At 43.9% G+C, this 16654-nt stretch overlaps 1 protein-coding gene, 4 non-coding genes and 1 pseudogene across 5 annotated transcripts; all 6 read right to left on the reverse strand.

Moving 5' to 3' along the window:
• Positions 1-1509: 1509 nt before the first annotated feature.
• On the reverse strand, positions 1510-4212 carry RPS8 (ribosomal protein S8). The gene is made up of 6 exons (XM_055586082.1): positions 4064-4212; positions 3544-3650; positions 3013-3112; positions 2458-2633; positions 2113-2242; positions 1510-1675 (listed from the first exon to the last, which is right to left on the reverse strand). The coding sequence occupies exons 1-6, from the start codon at positions 4065-4067 to the stop codon at positions 1566-1568; spliced, it is 627 nt and encodes a 208-aa protein (XP_055442057.1). The 5' UTR covers positions 4068-4212; the 3' UTR covers positions 1510-1565.
• LOC129656686 (small nucleolar RNA SNORD38) lies at positions 1796-1866 on the reverse strand. The gene has a single exon (XR_008716476.1). It is a non-coding gene; the product is annotated as a small nucleolar RNA SNORD38 (small nucleolar RNA).
• On the reverse strand, positions 2325-2394 carry LOC129656687 (small nucleolar RNA SNORD38). The gene has a single exon (XR_008716477.1). It is a non-coding gene; the product is annotated as a small nucleolar RNA SNORD38 (small nucleolar RNA).
• Positions 3190-3293, reverse strand: LOC129656688 (small nucleolar RNA SNORD46). Its single transcript, XR_008716478.1, has one exon. It is a non-coding gene; the product is annotated as a small nucleolar RNA SNORD46 (small nucleolar RNA).
• On the reverse strand, positions 3733-3812 carry LOC129656684 (small nucleolar RNA SNORD55/SNORD39). Its single transcript, XR_008716473.1, has one exon. It is a non-coding gene; the product is annotated as a small nucleolar RNA SNORD55/SNORD39 (small nucleolar RNA).
• Positions 4213-15367: 11155 nt separating the features above from the next.
• On the reverse strand, positions 15368-15466 carry LOC129656671 (uncharacterized; annotated as a pseudogene).
• Positions 15467-16654: the final 1188 nt, after the last annotated feature.

A 16654-nucleotide genomic window follows, 5' to 3' on the forward strand; every position in this document is an offset into this window, starting at 1 on the left:
AATTTTGATTTATAGCTCATTTAAGACAAGTACTTTTCAACCACTTTAAACTGGATAAAACCTTTTCTTTAGAACTCCTTAAAGTACATATTTGACTGGTATATTGCTGTGCCTTTCCAGATACTAGAGATGCAGCAGTAAACATACCCATTTCCCCAGGAGATGTATTTTAATAGAGGGGGCAAAATAAGCAAATAAACAAAATTTATGCCAAATAAGGAAAAAAACAGGGGCAAAAGATATGGCATGGAAGGGAGTGCTATTTAAAATTCTGTGATCAGGGAACTCACTGGACTGAAAAAGATCTGAAAGGAGTGAGCAACGTGGGCATCTGACAGAAAGTATTCCCAAAAAAAGGAATAGTAAGTGAACACATGTAAAGGATGGCAGTCATCATAGAAGGGATTAGTCTCATTGAGTTCCATAGCTTCTGGCTACAACTTTGAGATGGGATGCTGTGTAAAAAAATTTATCTTTTAGGGACTTCGCTGGTGGTCTAGTGGTTAAGACTTTACATTCCAATGCAGGGAGCACAGGTTTGATTTCTGGTCAGGGAACTAAGATCCCACAAGCTGTGCAGGCAAAAAACCAAACATAAAAGCAGTATTGTAACAAATACCATTAAAAATGGTTCATATCCAAAATAAGTTTAAAAATCTTATCTTTTTAAAATGATCACAGACAGCTGGGATTGTGTTAGAGAAAACAGAAGAGCAAAGCAGGATGCAGAAAAGCGATCAGAGCAGCAGTTGTGCTTTGTGCTCAATTGCCAGCTGTTTTCAACCCTTGGGCTGCAACCCGCCAGGCTCCGCTGTCCATGGGATTCTCCAGGCAATACTGGGATGGGTTGCGATGCCCTCCTCCAGGGACCAAACCTGCGTCTCTTTATGTCTCCGGCATTGGCAGGCAGGTTCTTTACCATTAACACCACACAAAATTTGGTGACATTTGATGTGGGAGTTATGACCCAAGGATATACTAAGACTGAACCTGTCTTTAACCTAAAAGACCACTATTTGCTACAATCAAATAACTGAGGAACTATGAAAAGGGAAAGCTGAAGACACCAATTCAACAATTTAAACTAACTTTTGAGTAAGGAGAGGGGAAAGGATTAGAGCTCAAGAGATAATTAATATGTATAACTTGCTCAACAATGCAGAAGTGTAGAACACAATTTCCAGGTTTCTAGACCAGGAGCCTGAAAAAAACCCCAAACCAAAGTCTGCATACAGGGTCTCTAAGAGAACTTTAGGGAGGCAACATGGCTTTGGTTCCAATGATGGTCCAGGCAACAGCCCAATACTGCAGGGGCCCCAAGCTGGGTTACCTCCCTGTCTCTGCTCAGCCTGCACAACACATCCCTGTTGCCACTGAAACTCAGCCTCAGGAGCGAGAACTGTTCCTCCTGCTAGAGTCACAGCCCCGTAACAGGCCTGGCCTTCAGGCAGGGGGAGCTGGGGCATTCTATAGTGTGCCAAACAATGAAGTATTCTCAGAACATGAAGATGGCATAGAACAGTAAACGCCTTTATTAGATGAGCTAAGACAGGAGAGAAGAGGGTTTATTTGCCTTTCCGGGCCTTGATCTTCCTCAGATAGAACTCGAGCTCTTTTCCCTCTAGCACATAGCCGTCTGCTCGGCCACACTGGCCTGGTCTTGAAGCGATGCATGCTGCAAGATTATAGAGTATGGTCCTCAGGAAAATGACACTGTGGCCCTACCCATATCTATGTATCCCCTTAAGCGCCCAAGTTGGTCCAGGTATCCTGGGGGCAGACACAAAGCCCAATGTCTCCTCAGATATACTTTATCATCACTTTGAAAATCAGTAGCAGAACTGGACAAAGTTTTCATCACTGAGACAATCCCCTCAGCCTGGACACAGATGAGTTCTCAAGATACTACTGAAATTCAGAGGCCTAGACCAAGTTCAGGCCTATGGGCTCCTGCCCATTATCTTCCATTTCCGCTTCAAACTAACCAGATGACCAAATATTCTGATTTGTGCTTGTTCACTGTTACCAAACCCTTCTGGTGAACTCTCTAGACTCCAGAGAGCACACCATATCTTGAGATGCCTCCTCCCTCAAATGCAGAAGTCATCTTACCAAGAAGCTTGCCCTGCTGGAACTGCTCCTCTAGAAGACTGCTGATTTTCGCGTTCTTTTTCCTCTCATCGTATTTTTTTTGAATTTTCTTTGATCGTTTCTTGTTTAAAATCTCTTCCTCCTCAGGAGTCTGAATAAAGGAAATATAGATGGCTTAGAGGGGGATCCCCAAACCCTAGTTCAGGAATGTCACATCCCACAGCCCTGCCACCTTCCTCAGCACTAAAGGCTTTCATCTCTCTCCCTTCAGTAGCAGAACTGGACAGAGCTTTCATCACAAGAAGGCTGAAATCAGGCTGGCCTCCCCCTGCACCCCCTATAGGAAGTTGCTCCCCAAACACGTACCAGCTTGGCCCCCTTCTTGCGGCCCAGGGGCAGTGCATAGTGGGACTCGTACCATTGTCGGTACGGTGTGCTGTCGATAAGCACAATACAGTTCTTCACCAGGGTCTTGGTACGGACCAGTTCGTTGTTGGACGCATTATAGACAACATCGATGATTCTTGTCTTGCGTGTACAACCTGCTCACAGAAGAAATCCAGAATCAAGCCAAGTAAACCTGATGCCAACAATCTTCCATCCCCACCCTAGTAAGGCTTAAGAAGGGTAACTCTAAGCCTCCATCGAGCCATAGAGCAACAGTTCATCTTCCACAAACCTATCTTCCCAGAGGTGGCTGGCACCCACATTGTCTCCAGATTCAACCCCAATCTCTGAGGCTATTCGAGTTAAGTGGCAGGACAGGATTGGAGATAAGTCTCCACAACCTCAAAGCTGTTCAACAGGAGAACTTTAGTATCTTGGTCCAGGCCATGGACTTCCTGCTAAAAGCACTTACTGAAGCTTAAAAACAAGGATTAGGTGTTGAGTTCCCACCCACGCCTGCAGGGCTTCACTCACACTCCGAGCCCCAGGAGAAGTTCCCCACATCCAGCCTCAAGGCCCGGTACTTCTTGTTGCCTCCCCGCACACGGACTGTGTGTATGCGGCGGGGGCCAATCTAGAAAACACAAGGAGACAGGAACTAGGTCATCAAGGAGAAGCAAGAGACAGAAGGGAACTCGGGCGCGACGGAGGTAACAGTCAGTGTAACTATGACAAGCCCTAGCATTGGCAAGTGGCACATAAGTGACCAAGACGGCCACAACCACGCCTAAGGATACTTTTTCATCATTTCAGTCACCTCCAAGAGAGAAAGCCCGATTCCAAACATTGAAAATTAAGGCTCGGTGCACCGATGAGCCCACTCGCTCCGGGCGCCCTTGCAGGTACTACTAGGACACAGCAGCAGTCTCCATGCGATCTTTCAGGATCTACCCAGCACGCGAAGGCGAGGAGACCGCCTAGTCCCCACAGCAACTCGCAGAGCCCCACAAAGATTTAACCGACGCCGCAGAAGCGACCTCCCGGGCGGTGAGGACCCGCACGCACCTTTGTGTTGGCAGCGGGGCGTCCCAGCTCATACTTCCGCTTCTTGTGGTAGGGCTTTCTCTTGCCCCCGGTCTTACGGCGCTTGTGCCAGTTGTCCCGAGAGATGCCTGCGTGTGGAAGCGGGGGGCGGGAGCCTGAGGCAGGGAGCCCGGAGCCGAGGCCGCCAGCCCAACGCCCCACGCCGGCGGTCGCACGCTCAGCTCTCCAAGGTTAGCTCCCCCACAGCGCAGTCGGGAGGTCACAGCATTTCCAAGGTGTCATCATGCACGTGCGACGCAGCCCAGACCCTTCCCGTCCCGACCCCGGCAGCCATGATGGTGCCGCTCGCGGCCCCGAGTCCTGCGCCTCCAGGAATGGCCCCTGGAATGGTCCCGGGGGCCCAAGCCTGAGCACCACCCTGCTCGCGGGGGTTCCGTGTCCGGGGGCCCGGGAGCCCGCGCTGCCGGCTGAGCCCCGAAGCAGGATGGCGCCGGATTGAGCTCGCTCCCCGATCCCGGCCCCAAAGCAGAGAGCCACTCACCCATCGCTCGGCGCTGGCTAGAAAGAGAAAACGCAGCGCGTCACGGTCCGGTTTGTAATACGTAGCCCCGCCTCCTTACGTATCTTCCGGGCGCCGCAGAGAGCGGCTTGGGGCGGGAGGGCGGTGTTGCTTACGTTTCTGAGGCGGCGACGAGGCCTCGGGCTTAGGAGGGTCCTGAGAACTCTGCGCGGCGACCTAGGGCCGCGCGGGGATTTCGCGGTGTCTGGCAGGCGTGAGCGCCTCTGCTTCCGGGGCACAAACGCCGGCGAGGGTTGCCTGGCTTTACGTTTTGAAAAGACCCGTTTTCTGTGAGAGCTGTGGGTGCGGGTGCGTTGAAGACAGTAGAGGGGGACTTAGGTTTCGTTTGATTTAGGGGAAAGGAGGTGTGTCCAGGATTCCGAATTCCTCACGTGACCAGTTGGATGGATATTGGTGCTACTTAGTGAAAAGGGGTACGCTGAGGTAGGAGCTGGTCTGGTCTTGTTCATTCTGGTCTCTTGGTGACTCCTGAACGTGGGAATCACAGGCAGCTGGATGTTCATGTCTGGTCATCCGTAGAGAAGGAATCTGGACCGAAGTTGCTGCTTTGGGACTCCTTGGCATATACATGGTAACCAAAGCTACCAGAATGAATGGAACCGAGGGAGAAAGCATAAAGCAAACTTTTCTTGGAAACGGGGAGTTAATACTTTGGCCTTTGTGGGCTCTAGGTTCTGCGTCACCACTACTCAGTTTTGCTGCTGTAGTGTGGACTTAGCCATAGACAATAGGAAACGAATGGATGTGACTGTGTGTCAATAAAATTTAAGGGATACTAGCATTCACCTGTCATGAAACGTACTTTTGATTTTTTTTTCTCCCGGCATTTAAAACAAAAACCGGGACTTCCTGGTGTTCCAGTGGCTAAGACTGCTCTCCACGCAGGTCAGGGAACTAGATCCCACGTCCCATAAGTAAGAGTTTGCACGCAGTAACTAAAGATCCCGAGTGCCACAACTAAGACCCGGTACAGCCAAATAAATAAATACTAAAAAACAAAACAAAAACAGGAAAACTATTCTTAGTTCACGGGCCCCATCGGCATACAGTAGTGTGCAAACTGGTGGCACACAAGGAGGATCTAGTGTCAAGGCTTGAGGAATGGCAACATTTAAGACCAGGTAGAGAAAAGGAGCTGGAGGGAGCAATTAGAGCGGCCAGAGGAAAGCCAGCACAGGGTGAGGTCATTGTCTAATGCTACTGTGACATCTAGTTAAAAGGAGGACTCAGTTCAGTAAGCTCAGTCCTGTCTGACTCTTTGAGACTCCATGGACTGCAGCATGCCAGGCTTCCCTGTCCATCGCCAATTCCTGGAGCTTGCTCAAACTCCTGTCCATTGAGTCGGTGATGCCATCCAACCATCTCATCCTCTGTCATCCCTTTCTCCTCCTGCCCTCAATCTTTCCCAGCATCAAGGTCTTTTCCAATGGGTCAGTTCTTTGCATCAGGTGGCCAAAGTATTGGAGTTTCAGCATCAGTCCTTCCAGTGAATATTCAGAACTGATTTCCTTTATGATTGACTGGTTTGATCTTCTTGTAGTCCAAGGTACTCTCAAGAATCTTCTCTAGCACCACAGTTCAAAAGCATCAACTCTTCAGTGCTCAGCTTTCTTTATAGTCCAACTCTCACTAGTGATTATTGGGTTGAGTGCAACATTGGAGTGGGGAAAAATTTGAAACTGCATTTTTCAAATTCAAACAGGAAATTTAAAAAGATACAGTACATGTAGATAATTCTTTTAAGAAGTATGACTTTAAAGAGGAGGAGAGAAGCTAGCTGGTGGCTGAAGAGAAACTCAAACAGAGGGAAGTTTTTCAATAAACTGCCTGATAAGACTCTCTTGCACTTGGCTCCAGATCCTATCCCATCCCATGCTGAAAGGATTCTCCCACCATTATTCCATTCTCTCTTCTGTATCTTCAAACTTCCATGGCTTCCCTGCACATTCAGAATAAAACCTAAATTCTTTATGGCCTAGGAGACCCAGGGGTATTGGACCGTTGCTTATCTCTTGCCTTATCAATTTGACCTCATCTCCTACCTGTTCCCCTCCCTCATCTGCAGGCATTCTCAACCTGTTGTTCCTATCTCAGGCTTTCCTTCTCTTGACTGAAAAGGCTCTTCACCTAGGGCTTAGCTTGGCTTCCTCCTCACTTCACATCTCTCACTACCACGCCTATCCCCCATATACCTTTTCTAAGCCTGCTTTGTAAAGTAGCAACACTATACTAACATTGTTTTTACATGCTTATTATCTGTCTTCCCACTAAAATACAGTAAGCATGAAAGTAGGAACTGTGTTCACTACTGTATTTCCAACACCTAGAATAATCATTCTGGCATTTAGTAAGTACTCAATAAATATTTGAGTGGTACTCAAATATTTCAGCAAATTATTTTTCTGCTTACTACATTGTATTCAATGGGTTTTACCAGTAGATTGACATCTTAAAAGAGTATAGTGCACATATGTCATACATCTCTCTATTCCCAGTCCCTTGGTACAAGAAAAGGCGATTGTGTTGGACATAAAAAGGAGAAGTTGCAATCAAGGTACATGTGTTGGGTGATGGGATTTTGTGATAGACTAGATTATAAGGATGACAGAAGAGCAACATGAGGTTCCTCCCCTGGGAAAACACATTAATGGTGGAGTGACATCACTAGAAAACACAGGAGAGGCAGGTTTCTAGAAAGTCAATCTTAGGATAAGTTTGAATTGCCTGTAGGACATATAGGTGCTATTTGTATTGCAAGTAGTTGAAAAGATGAGTCTGAAGCTTGGAAGAGAATGGGACTGATATTTCCCACCCCCACTCACCATGGTCTCTATCCACCTAACCCAGTATCCACCCCATCAACTCTTCTATGTAACTCAAACATTAAAATCTAGTGCTGGGACTTCCCTGGTGGTCTAATGGTTAAGAATCCTCCTTGCAGTCCTGGGGACTCAATCCCAGGTCCTGTAACTAAGATCCCACACGTCTTGGAGTAACTAGGAGCAACGAAGTCCGGTGCACCACAGCTATTGAAACCTGCACTCTCTGGAGCCTGCCCAGCTGCTGCAATGAAAGATCCTGCAGGACATGACGAAGACTTGACACAGTCAACTAAATAAATATGTTTTAAAACCCAGTGCTATTTCATAATACAAACAAAGTAGGAATAAAAGGAAATTTATTTAGTATGGAAAAGAGTAGTATACAAAGCCACAGCAAACATCATGCTTAATGTTAAAGGCTGAAAGAGTCACTTCTGAAATCAGGATGGCCAGGAAGCTGGCCTTCACCACTGTTATTCAGTAGTATACTGGAAGTTCTACCCAGAGTCTTGAGGAAAGAAAGAAAAGACATACATGGGTGAATGGAAAAATTAAAACTGTCTATTCACAGAACACAGATCACATCATATTATATATAAAACTTACTATAACCCAGGTGGTACAGTGGTAAAGATCTGCCTGCCAATGAAGGAGATGTAAGAGACATGGGTTTGATTCCTGCATTGGAAAGATTCCCTGGAGTAGGAAATGGCCACCCACTCCAGTATCCTTGCCTGGAAAATTCCATGAACAGAGGAGCCCGGCATACTACAGTTCATGGGGTCGCAAAGAGTCAGACACGACTGAATGACTGAGCACACATACATACACATAACAACAAAAAATTATTTGAGCTAGTCAACTAACTCAGCAAAGTTATAAGAGGTGGAATCAGTTCACACACTCTATCTAATATGTATATACTAGCAATAAATTGGAGAAGGCAATGGCACCCCACTCCAGTACTCTTGCCTGGAAAATCCAACGGACTGAGGAGCCTGGTAGGCTGCAGTCCATGGGGTCGTGAAGAGTTGGACTGAAGTGACTTAGCAGCAGCAGCAATAAATAATCAGAAAAAGAATTTATGAAAGCAATTTCATTTTAAATAATGTCAACATTAATATTTAGGAATATATATTTAATCAAGACACAAGACTTGCTTTTATGTATGTAAAACTGTCAATTTGAAATTACTGGAAAATAAATTTTCAAAATAACAAGTTGGGGTCAACAAGAGGCTGATAAAAAAAATAAAAATTTTTTTAAAATTTAAAGAGAAGAAATAGGGACTTCCCTGTTGGTCCAGTGGTTAAGACTCCATACTTCCACTGCAAGGGGCATGGGTTCAACCCCTGGTCAGGGAAATAAGATCCATGAGGTGCAGCCAAAAATTAATTAATTAAAATTTTTTAAAAAAGGAGAAATAGAGGAATATGGGAATTTTTTTAAGTTCCCACATTTTCCTGAAAATCTAAAACATTTAGAAAGTCATGTGTGTTCAGGAATGAGTGCATACCCAGGAGACTTGCAAACCCCCTAGTGTCAGTGAGAGATGACTGACCAAGCTCTGCACAAGCAGAAAGTAAAGTCTGTACACCATGTGCAAGTAGAATTTATTTCAGGTTTGCAAGCTTGGTTTAACATCTGAAAAATCAATTAATGTAATATACCTTATTAATAATAAAGCAGAAAAAACCTATGATCACCTCAAAACACAGAAAAAGCATTTGACAAAATCCAGTATCCTTTCATGATAAAAACACCCAACAAATTAGAAACAGAAGTGAACTTCTTCACCTCTTAACGGCACCTACAGAAAGCCCCCAGCTAACATCGTAATGAATGATCAGGGACAAGACAAGGATGTCCATTTTCACTGCTTTTGTTCAGAATGACATTGGGTGTTTTATTCAGGCAGGGAAATTGGAAATAAAAGGAAAAGAAAAAGAAATAAAAGGAATGTTAATTAAAAAGGAAGAAGTCAAGCTATCTATATTCAGATGACCCTCTAAATAGAATAAATCCCAAAGAATCTACTAAAAAGACTATTAGGGTTATTAAAAGAATTCAGCAAAGTTGCAAGGTACAATGTCAACAGTCAGTGGGGGCAGGGAGGAGAGGAGATAAATTAGGAGTTTGGGATTAATATATTCACACTACTAAATATAAGATAAACAACAAAGACCTACTGTTTAGCACAAGGAACTATATTCAAAATTCTTTTCCTGTAATGGAAAAGAATCTGAAAAATATATGTATATATATTGACTATGCCAAAGCCTTTGACTGTGTGGATCTCAATAAACTGGAAAATTCTGAAAGAGATGGGAATACCAGACCACCTGACCTGCCTTTTGAGAAACCTGTATGCAGATCAGGAAGCAACAACCGGACATGGAACAACAGACGGGTTCCAAATAGGAAAAGGAGTATGTTAAAGCTGTATATTGTCACCCTGCTTATTTAACTTATATGCAGAGTACATCATGAGAAACGCTGGGCTGGAAGAAGCACAAGCTCGAATCAAGTTTGCCAGGAGAAATATCAATAACCTCAGATATGCAGTTGACACCACTCTTATGGTAGAAAGTGAAGAAGAACTAGAGAGCCTCTTGATGAAAGTGAAAGAGGAGAGTGAAAAAGTTGGCTTAAAGTTCAACATTCAGAAAGCTAAGATCATGACATCTGGTCCCATTACTTCATGACAAATAGATGGGGAAACAGTGGAAACAGTGTCAGACTTTATTTTTGGGCTCCAAAATCACTGCAGATGGGGATTGCAGCCATGAAATTAAAAGACGCTTACTCCTTGGAAGGAAAGTTATGACCAACCTAGATAGCATATTCAAAAGCAGAGACATTACTTTGCCAACAAAGGTCAGTCTAGTAAAGGCTATGGTTTTCCAGTGGTCATGTATGGATGTGAGAGCTGGACTGTGAAGAAAGCTGAGCGCCAAAGAACTGATCCTTTTGAACTGTGGTATTGGAGAACTCTTGAGAGTCCCTTGGACTGCAAGGAGATCCGACCAGTCCATTCTGAAGGAGATCAGTCCTGGGTGTTCTTTGGAAGGACTGATGCTAAAGTTGAAACTCCAATACTTCAGCCATCTCATGCGAAGAGTTAACTCATTGGAAAAGACTCTGATGCTGGGAGGGATTGGGGGCAGGAGGAGAAGGGGATGACAGAGGATGAGATGGCTGGATGGCATCACCAACTCGATGGACGTGAGTCTGAGTGAACTCCAGGAGTTGGTGATGGACAGGGAGGCCTGGCGTGCTGCAATTCATGGGGTCGCAAAGAGTCGGACACGACTGAGCGACTGAACTGAACTGAACTGAACTGAATACTTATATACAATATAGATAAATATCAGGAAGATCTCCTGGAGAAGGAAATGGCAATCCACTCCAGTACTATTGCCTGGAAAATCCCATGGACAGAGTAGCCTGGTAGGCTACAGTACATGGGGTCGCAAAGAGTCGGACACGACTGAGTGACTTCACTTTCTTTTCACTTTCATATGTATATATAAAGTATATATATCCGGATCACTTTGCTGTACATTTAAGACTAATACAACATTGTAAAGTAGCTATACTTCAATTTTTTTTTAAGTTTAAAGAAAAGATCACACAAAAGATCAGTTGTTTCTATATATCAGCAATGAACAATCTGAAAAGGAACTTAGAAACAATCCCTTTTGCGATAGCATCCAAAAGAATAAAATACCTAGGAAATATATTTAACCAAGGAAGTAAAAGACTTGTACACTGAAAACTATAAAATATTGTTGAAAGAAATTAAAGACCTAGATAAATGGGAAGACATTTTGCATTCCTGGATTAATATTAAGATGGCAATACAACCCAGATTCAATGCAATTCCTGCCAAAATTCCATCCGCCTTTTTTGCAGAAATGGAAAAGCTAATCCTTAAATCCACATGGAATTACAAGGGCCCTCAAAAAGCCAAAACAATATTGGAAAAGAATCAAGTTAGAGGACTCACACTTCCCAATTTCAAAACTTATGGTTGTTCCTTTGTGGCCTAACGGTTAGGATTCCAAGCTTTCACTGCCATTGCCCAGGTTCAGTCCCTGGTCAGGGAACTAAGACCCTGCAAGCCACACAGCATGACCCAAAAAAGAAAAAATATAAACTACAGTAACCAACAGTGAAGTATTGGCATAAGGATAGACATATAGATTAATGGAAGAGCTTCCCAGGTGGCTCAGTGGTAAAGAATCTGCCTACCAATTCAGGAGATGTAGGAGACCCAAGTTCAATCCCTGGGTCAGGAAGATCCCATAGAGAAGAGAATAGCAACCCCACTCCAGTGTTCTTACCTGGAAAATCCATGGACAGAGGAGCCTGGCGGGCTACAGTTCATGGAGTCACAAAGAGTCAGTCAAAACCGAGCATGCATGCATAAAGACGAATGGAATGGCATTTAAAGTCTCATAAATAAGTGTATTCTCTTTTTTTAGTTTAGTTAATATATTTTTGGCTCTACTGGGTCTTCATTGCTGCTCTGGCTTTCTCTAGATGCAGTGAGCCAGGGCCTATTCCCTATTTCCACTGCGCAGGCTTCTTACTGTGGTGGCTTCTCTTGTCGTGGAGCACAAGCTTGAGGAAGTATAGACTTCAGTAATTGTTTCATGAAGATTCAGTAGTTGTGACTTAGTTGCCCTGCAGCATATGAAATCTTCCCGGACCAGGAATCAAAGCCATGTTCCCTGCATTGGCAGGTGGATTCTTAACCACTGGACCACCAGGGAAGTCCTCATTTTATTTTAAAAAAATTTATGTTTATTTTTTCTTCCTGTTTTATTGAGCTATAATTGAGGTACACCACTATATAGGTTTAAGTTGTACAGCATAATGATTTGATTTATATATATTATGAAGTGATTATCACAGTAAGTTTAGTGAACATCCATCATCTCATATAAACATAAACTAGAAAAAAAAATTTTTCTTATGATGAGAACTCTTAGAATTTACTCTTAACTTTCATGTGTAACATACAGCAGTGTTAATTATATTTATCATGTTGTACATTACATCTCTAGCACACATATATCTCATAACCGGAAGTTTTTACCTTTTGACTGCTTTCATTCAATCCTTTAGTCCCCGTGCCATCAATTGATTTTCAACAAGGTTGTCAAGACAATTCAATAAGGGAAAGAACAGTCTCAAAATAAATGATGTTAGAAAAACTAGGTATCCACATGTAAAGAATGAATTTTGAAACCCTACCCTACAGTGGCTACAAAAATTAACTCAAAATGGATCAATGGCCTAAATATGACCACAAAACTCTTATTAGAACACATTAGAGTAAATCTTCACAGCCTTGGATCTGGCCTAGGATTCTCAGATATAACAGCAAAAGTACAAGAAAAACAACAAAAAGTAAAGACTTCATTGAACTTGAAAACTGTTGTGCTTCAAAGGATACCATAAAGAACATAAGAAGACAACCCGTGGTGTGAGGAAAAATGTCTGCAACTCATAATTTGATAAAGGTCCAGTACCTAGAAGATGTTTTATAAATAGCTCTTACAAGTCAATGATAAAGACAAGCCAACTTAAAAATGGGCAAAGGGCTTGAATATAGACAAGAGAATCGAAAACTGAAGTTTTGCTCACACAAAAACTTGTACGCAAATACTGATGGCACAAATGGTCTATTCATTATGCCCAAAAGTGGAAGCAACGCAAAAGTTCATCAACTGAAGGATAAACAAAAACTGCTATGGCCATTCGATTGGAATATTATTTGACCATAAAAGGAGTGAAGTGATACATGCTACAATATGATCCTTTAAAACATACACTAAACGAAGAAGCCAGACACAAAAGACCACATTTGATATTATGATACTGTTTATACCAAATGTCCAGAATAGACAAATCCATAGTGAAAGAAAAATAGATTAGTGGTTGCCTAGGGCTCCAGGGAGAGGTGAGTGGTGGTGTATATGTGGCTGCTCATGGGTAATGGATTTTTTTTTTAATTGAGGTTGATGTACAACAGGATTTCCTTTGGGGAGTCATAAAAATGTTCTGGAATTAGGGGTGATGGTTGCCCAAGTAGTGATAAATGAGTACACTAAAAAAGCCCGCTAAATTGTACACTTGAAAAGAGTGAATTTTATACTATGTGAATTACATTTCAATAAAGCAGCTATTTTTTTTTTAAAGCCCTAAAAAGTAAATGAAAATTAAAAAGCCCTGGCATATTTAAGAAATAAAGACCAGCGTTTGCAGCCGCCGCCAAGCCGCCGTCGCTCTCCAACGCTAGGGCCGCCTCTAGCTCGCCGAGCTCCAGCCGAAGGAGAAGCAGCGTAAGGGTCTCTGGACCACCGCTTGTTCAAAGCCGACTGCCCGCAATCGACGCGTGGTAAAGCACGGAGGAAGCGACTGGCTACAAAAGCCACTCGCAAGAGTGCGCCCTCTACTGGAGCAGTGAAGAAACCTCATCTTCACATGCCTAGTATGATGGCACTCTTGGTTTCTCTATAATCCAGCGAATACTGGCAATTTGATCTCCAGTTCCTCTTCCTTTTCTAAAACCAGCTTGGACATCTGGAAGTTCTTGGTTCGCATAATGCTGAAACCCAGCATGCAAGATTTTAAGCATGACCTTACTAGCATGGGAGATGAGTGCAATTGTCTGATGGTTAGCACATTCTTTGGTATACCCTTCTTGGGGATTGGGATAAAGATTGAATTTCAGAAAAACATCTGTTTCATCAACTACGCGAAAGCCTTTGTGTGGATCATGACAAACTGTGCAAAGCTCTTAGAGAGATGGGAATACCAGACCATCTTACCTGTCTCCTGAGAAACCTGTACGTGGGTCCAGAAGCAACAGTTAGAACCCTGTATGGAACAACTGATTGGTTTAAGATCGAAAAAGGAGTACACGTACTCATCTATATGCTGAACACATCATGAGAAATGCTGGGCTGGATAAATTACAAGCTGGAATCAAGATAGGTGGGAGAAACATCAATAACTTCAGATATGCAGATGATACCACTCTAATGGCTGAAAGTGAAGAGGAACTAAGAGCCTCTTGATGAGGGTGAACAGGGGAGTGAAAGAGCCAGCTTAAGACTAAATATGAAAAAAGCTAAGGTCATGGCATCCGGCCCCAGTTACTGCATGGCAAATAGAAGGAGAAAAGGTGGAAGTAGTGATGAATTTCCCCTTCTTGGGCTCCAAAATCACTGCAGACGGTGACTGCAGCCATGAAATCAGAAGACGATAGCTTCTTGGCAGGAAAGCGATAACAAACCTAGACAGTGTGTTGAAAAGCAGAGACATTGCCAACAAAGGTCCATATAGTCAAGGCTATAGTCTTCCCAGTGATCACGTACAGTTGTAAGAGCTGGACGATAAAGAAGTCAGAATGCCAAAGAATTGATGCCTTTAAACTGTGGTGCTGGAGAAGACTCCTAAAAGTTCCTTGAACAGCAAGATCAAATAAATCAACTTTAAGGGAGATCAACCCTGAATATTTACTGGAAGGACTGATGCTACAGCTGAAGCTGCAGTATTTTGGTCATCTGATGCAAACAGTTGACTCATTGGAAAAGTCCCTGGTGCTGGGAAAGATTGAGGGCAGAAGAAGAGGGCATCAGTATAGGATGGCTGGACGGCATCACTGATGCAATGAGCGTGAACTTGGGCAAACTCTGGAAGAAGAGGGACAAGGAGGCCTGGCACACTGCAGTCCATGGGGTCATAGAGTCGGACATGACTGAGTGACTGAATTGAACTGAAATGGTGTTTGTAGCATTTTTAGGCCCCTGGCAGTGAGTGCTGAGTCCTAATGACTGGATAGGCAGAGAATTCCCAAACACTATACCAGCATTATTCTTATTCTACAGAGAGCACGAGGTAAATAACCCACTTAAGTTTCTAGTCACAGATCTTGGATCATACCCTACACTATGGCTTCAGAAGCTGGGCTGTTAGTCTCCAAGTCATTCTGCTCAAATTATGTTCCCACTGGACCAACAGAAAGGAGCTGACCAGGTACCAGGTGGGGTCTAATGCTATGGGAGGGCATTTGGAATTTATTAAAAGCTTCCTCTGGCTGGTTGGGGGGAATGGGTCTCTGTGAGTCAAGATTTTAAGATAGGGGGCCAGTTAGGGAAGGTGGTCAGGTCTGGGATGGCAGCATTCATTGGATCTTTGCAATTCTGAGGTGGGTATAGGTGGCCTCATTTTACAGATATGGCAAGCTGGAAGCTTTTAAGGACTCAAGAGTTAGTGCCATTTCTGTCAAACTTTTTTTTTCAATCACATGTAACTTTTGAGCACTTAAAATGTGACTAGTATGTCTGAGAAATTAAATTTCTCATTTCATTCATTTTAATCATGGTAAATGGTTAGTAGTGGTGGTTCATTATTGAACACCACAGGTAAAAATATGGAATACTTCATGAATTTGCCTATTATCTTTGCACCAGGGCCATGCTAATCTTCCTGTAGTTCAATTTTAGTACATGTGTTGCCGAAATGCATGCTCTGTCAAACTGATTTAGCGGAATTTTTTTAAAATGTCATTACAGAACGTTTAAAATTTTATTCATTTAATTTTTGGCTGTGCTGGGACTTCACTGCTACTTGTGGGCTTTCTCTTGCTGTGGTTTGTGGGGATGGGCTACCCCAGTTGTGGTGTGTGGGCTTCTCATCGCAGATTCCTCTGTTGCAGAACACAAGTCCTAGGGTGTGAGTTCAGGTGTTGTGGTGCATGGGCCCAGCTGCCTCGCAGCGTGTGGTCTCCCCAGACCAGGAATTGAACCTGTGTCCCCTGCATTGGCAGGCAGACCCCCAACCACTGGACGACCAGGAAGTCCAAGGTGAATTTCTGAATCTAGGTCCTCTATTTGGTTATTTGATGGCACCTCACTCATGTGATTTTCTCACCACAAGATAGAGAATGCCCCTTCTTTACAATGAAATTCCTGAGGCTGAGAAAGAGGGCTAGAACCTGGCCCATCTGACCCCACTCCTCTCTGAGTCTCTGCAGCAGCCCATGTGTCCTATGCCGTGTCTCCCTGACTGGAGCCTTCCTAAAACATGTATTTGATTGTGTGGTGCTAGGCTAAAAACCTTTTAATGGTGCATTACCATTTACCTGGAGAAGGAAATGGCAACCCACTCCAGTATTCTCGCCTGGGGAATCCCATGGACAGAGAAGCCTGGTGGACTACAGTCTTGTGGGGTCGCCAAGAGTTGGACATGACTGAGTGACTGAGCATACACCATTTACCTGATTCATGTTCTGTGACGTGGGATCTGGAGTCTTCTGGTTCCCAAATCATCCATGCCCTGTGTTTGGTTCCTCAGTCTATATGGCAAATTTCTCACTTTTCAAGAGCAAACGTGTTAACCTGTCAGATCCTTTCCTGTCTAGCAAAGCAAGTGCTTTCGCGTCAGTGTTCCCACAGAATTTTTTAACATGTCTTTAGCAGACTATAAATGGCAGAGCACCATTTCCTTTCTGCTTCGAGCTCCTGTGTCCAGGAGAAGGCCTAGGACCTAGTCGGCATTGAACAAGGCAGAGGTTGGCGTCTTCACCATGTCACTGAAACCGCAGGTGTGGACGTGGCCTCCTGGGGAGAGTCAGCATCAGCGCTACCCCTGCGGTGGTGTCTGAGTCCCAGAAGGCTCTTCCCACACACCACTCAACAGGCTGATTTTTTTC

This window comes from Bubalus kerabau, chromosome 6 (assembly GCF_029407905.1).
Source record: "Bubalus kerabau isolate K-KA32 ecotype Philippines breed swamp buffalo chromosome 6, PCC_UOA_SB_1v2, whole genome shotgun sequence".
NCBI lineage: Eukaryota > Metazoa > Chordata > Mammalia > Artiodactyla > Bovidae > Bubalus > Bubalus kerabau.

Excerpts from the sequence above, each read along its gene's own strand:
- RPS8 (XM_055586082.1), bottom strand. Across the intron at positions 3,113-3,543 it reads GCCCCGCTGCCAACACAAAG|ATTGGCCCCCGCCGCATACA; the intron begins GTGCGTGCGGGT and ends TGTGTTTTCTAG. Across the intron at positions 2,634-3,012 it reads CTTCTCCTGGGGCTCGGAGT|GTTGTACACGCAAGACAAGA; the intron begins GTGAGTGAAGCC and ends TTCTGTGAGCAG.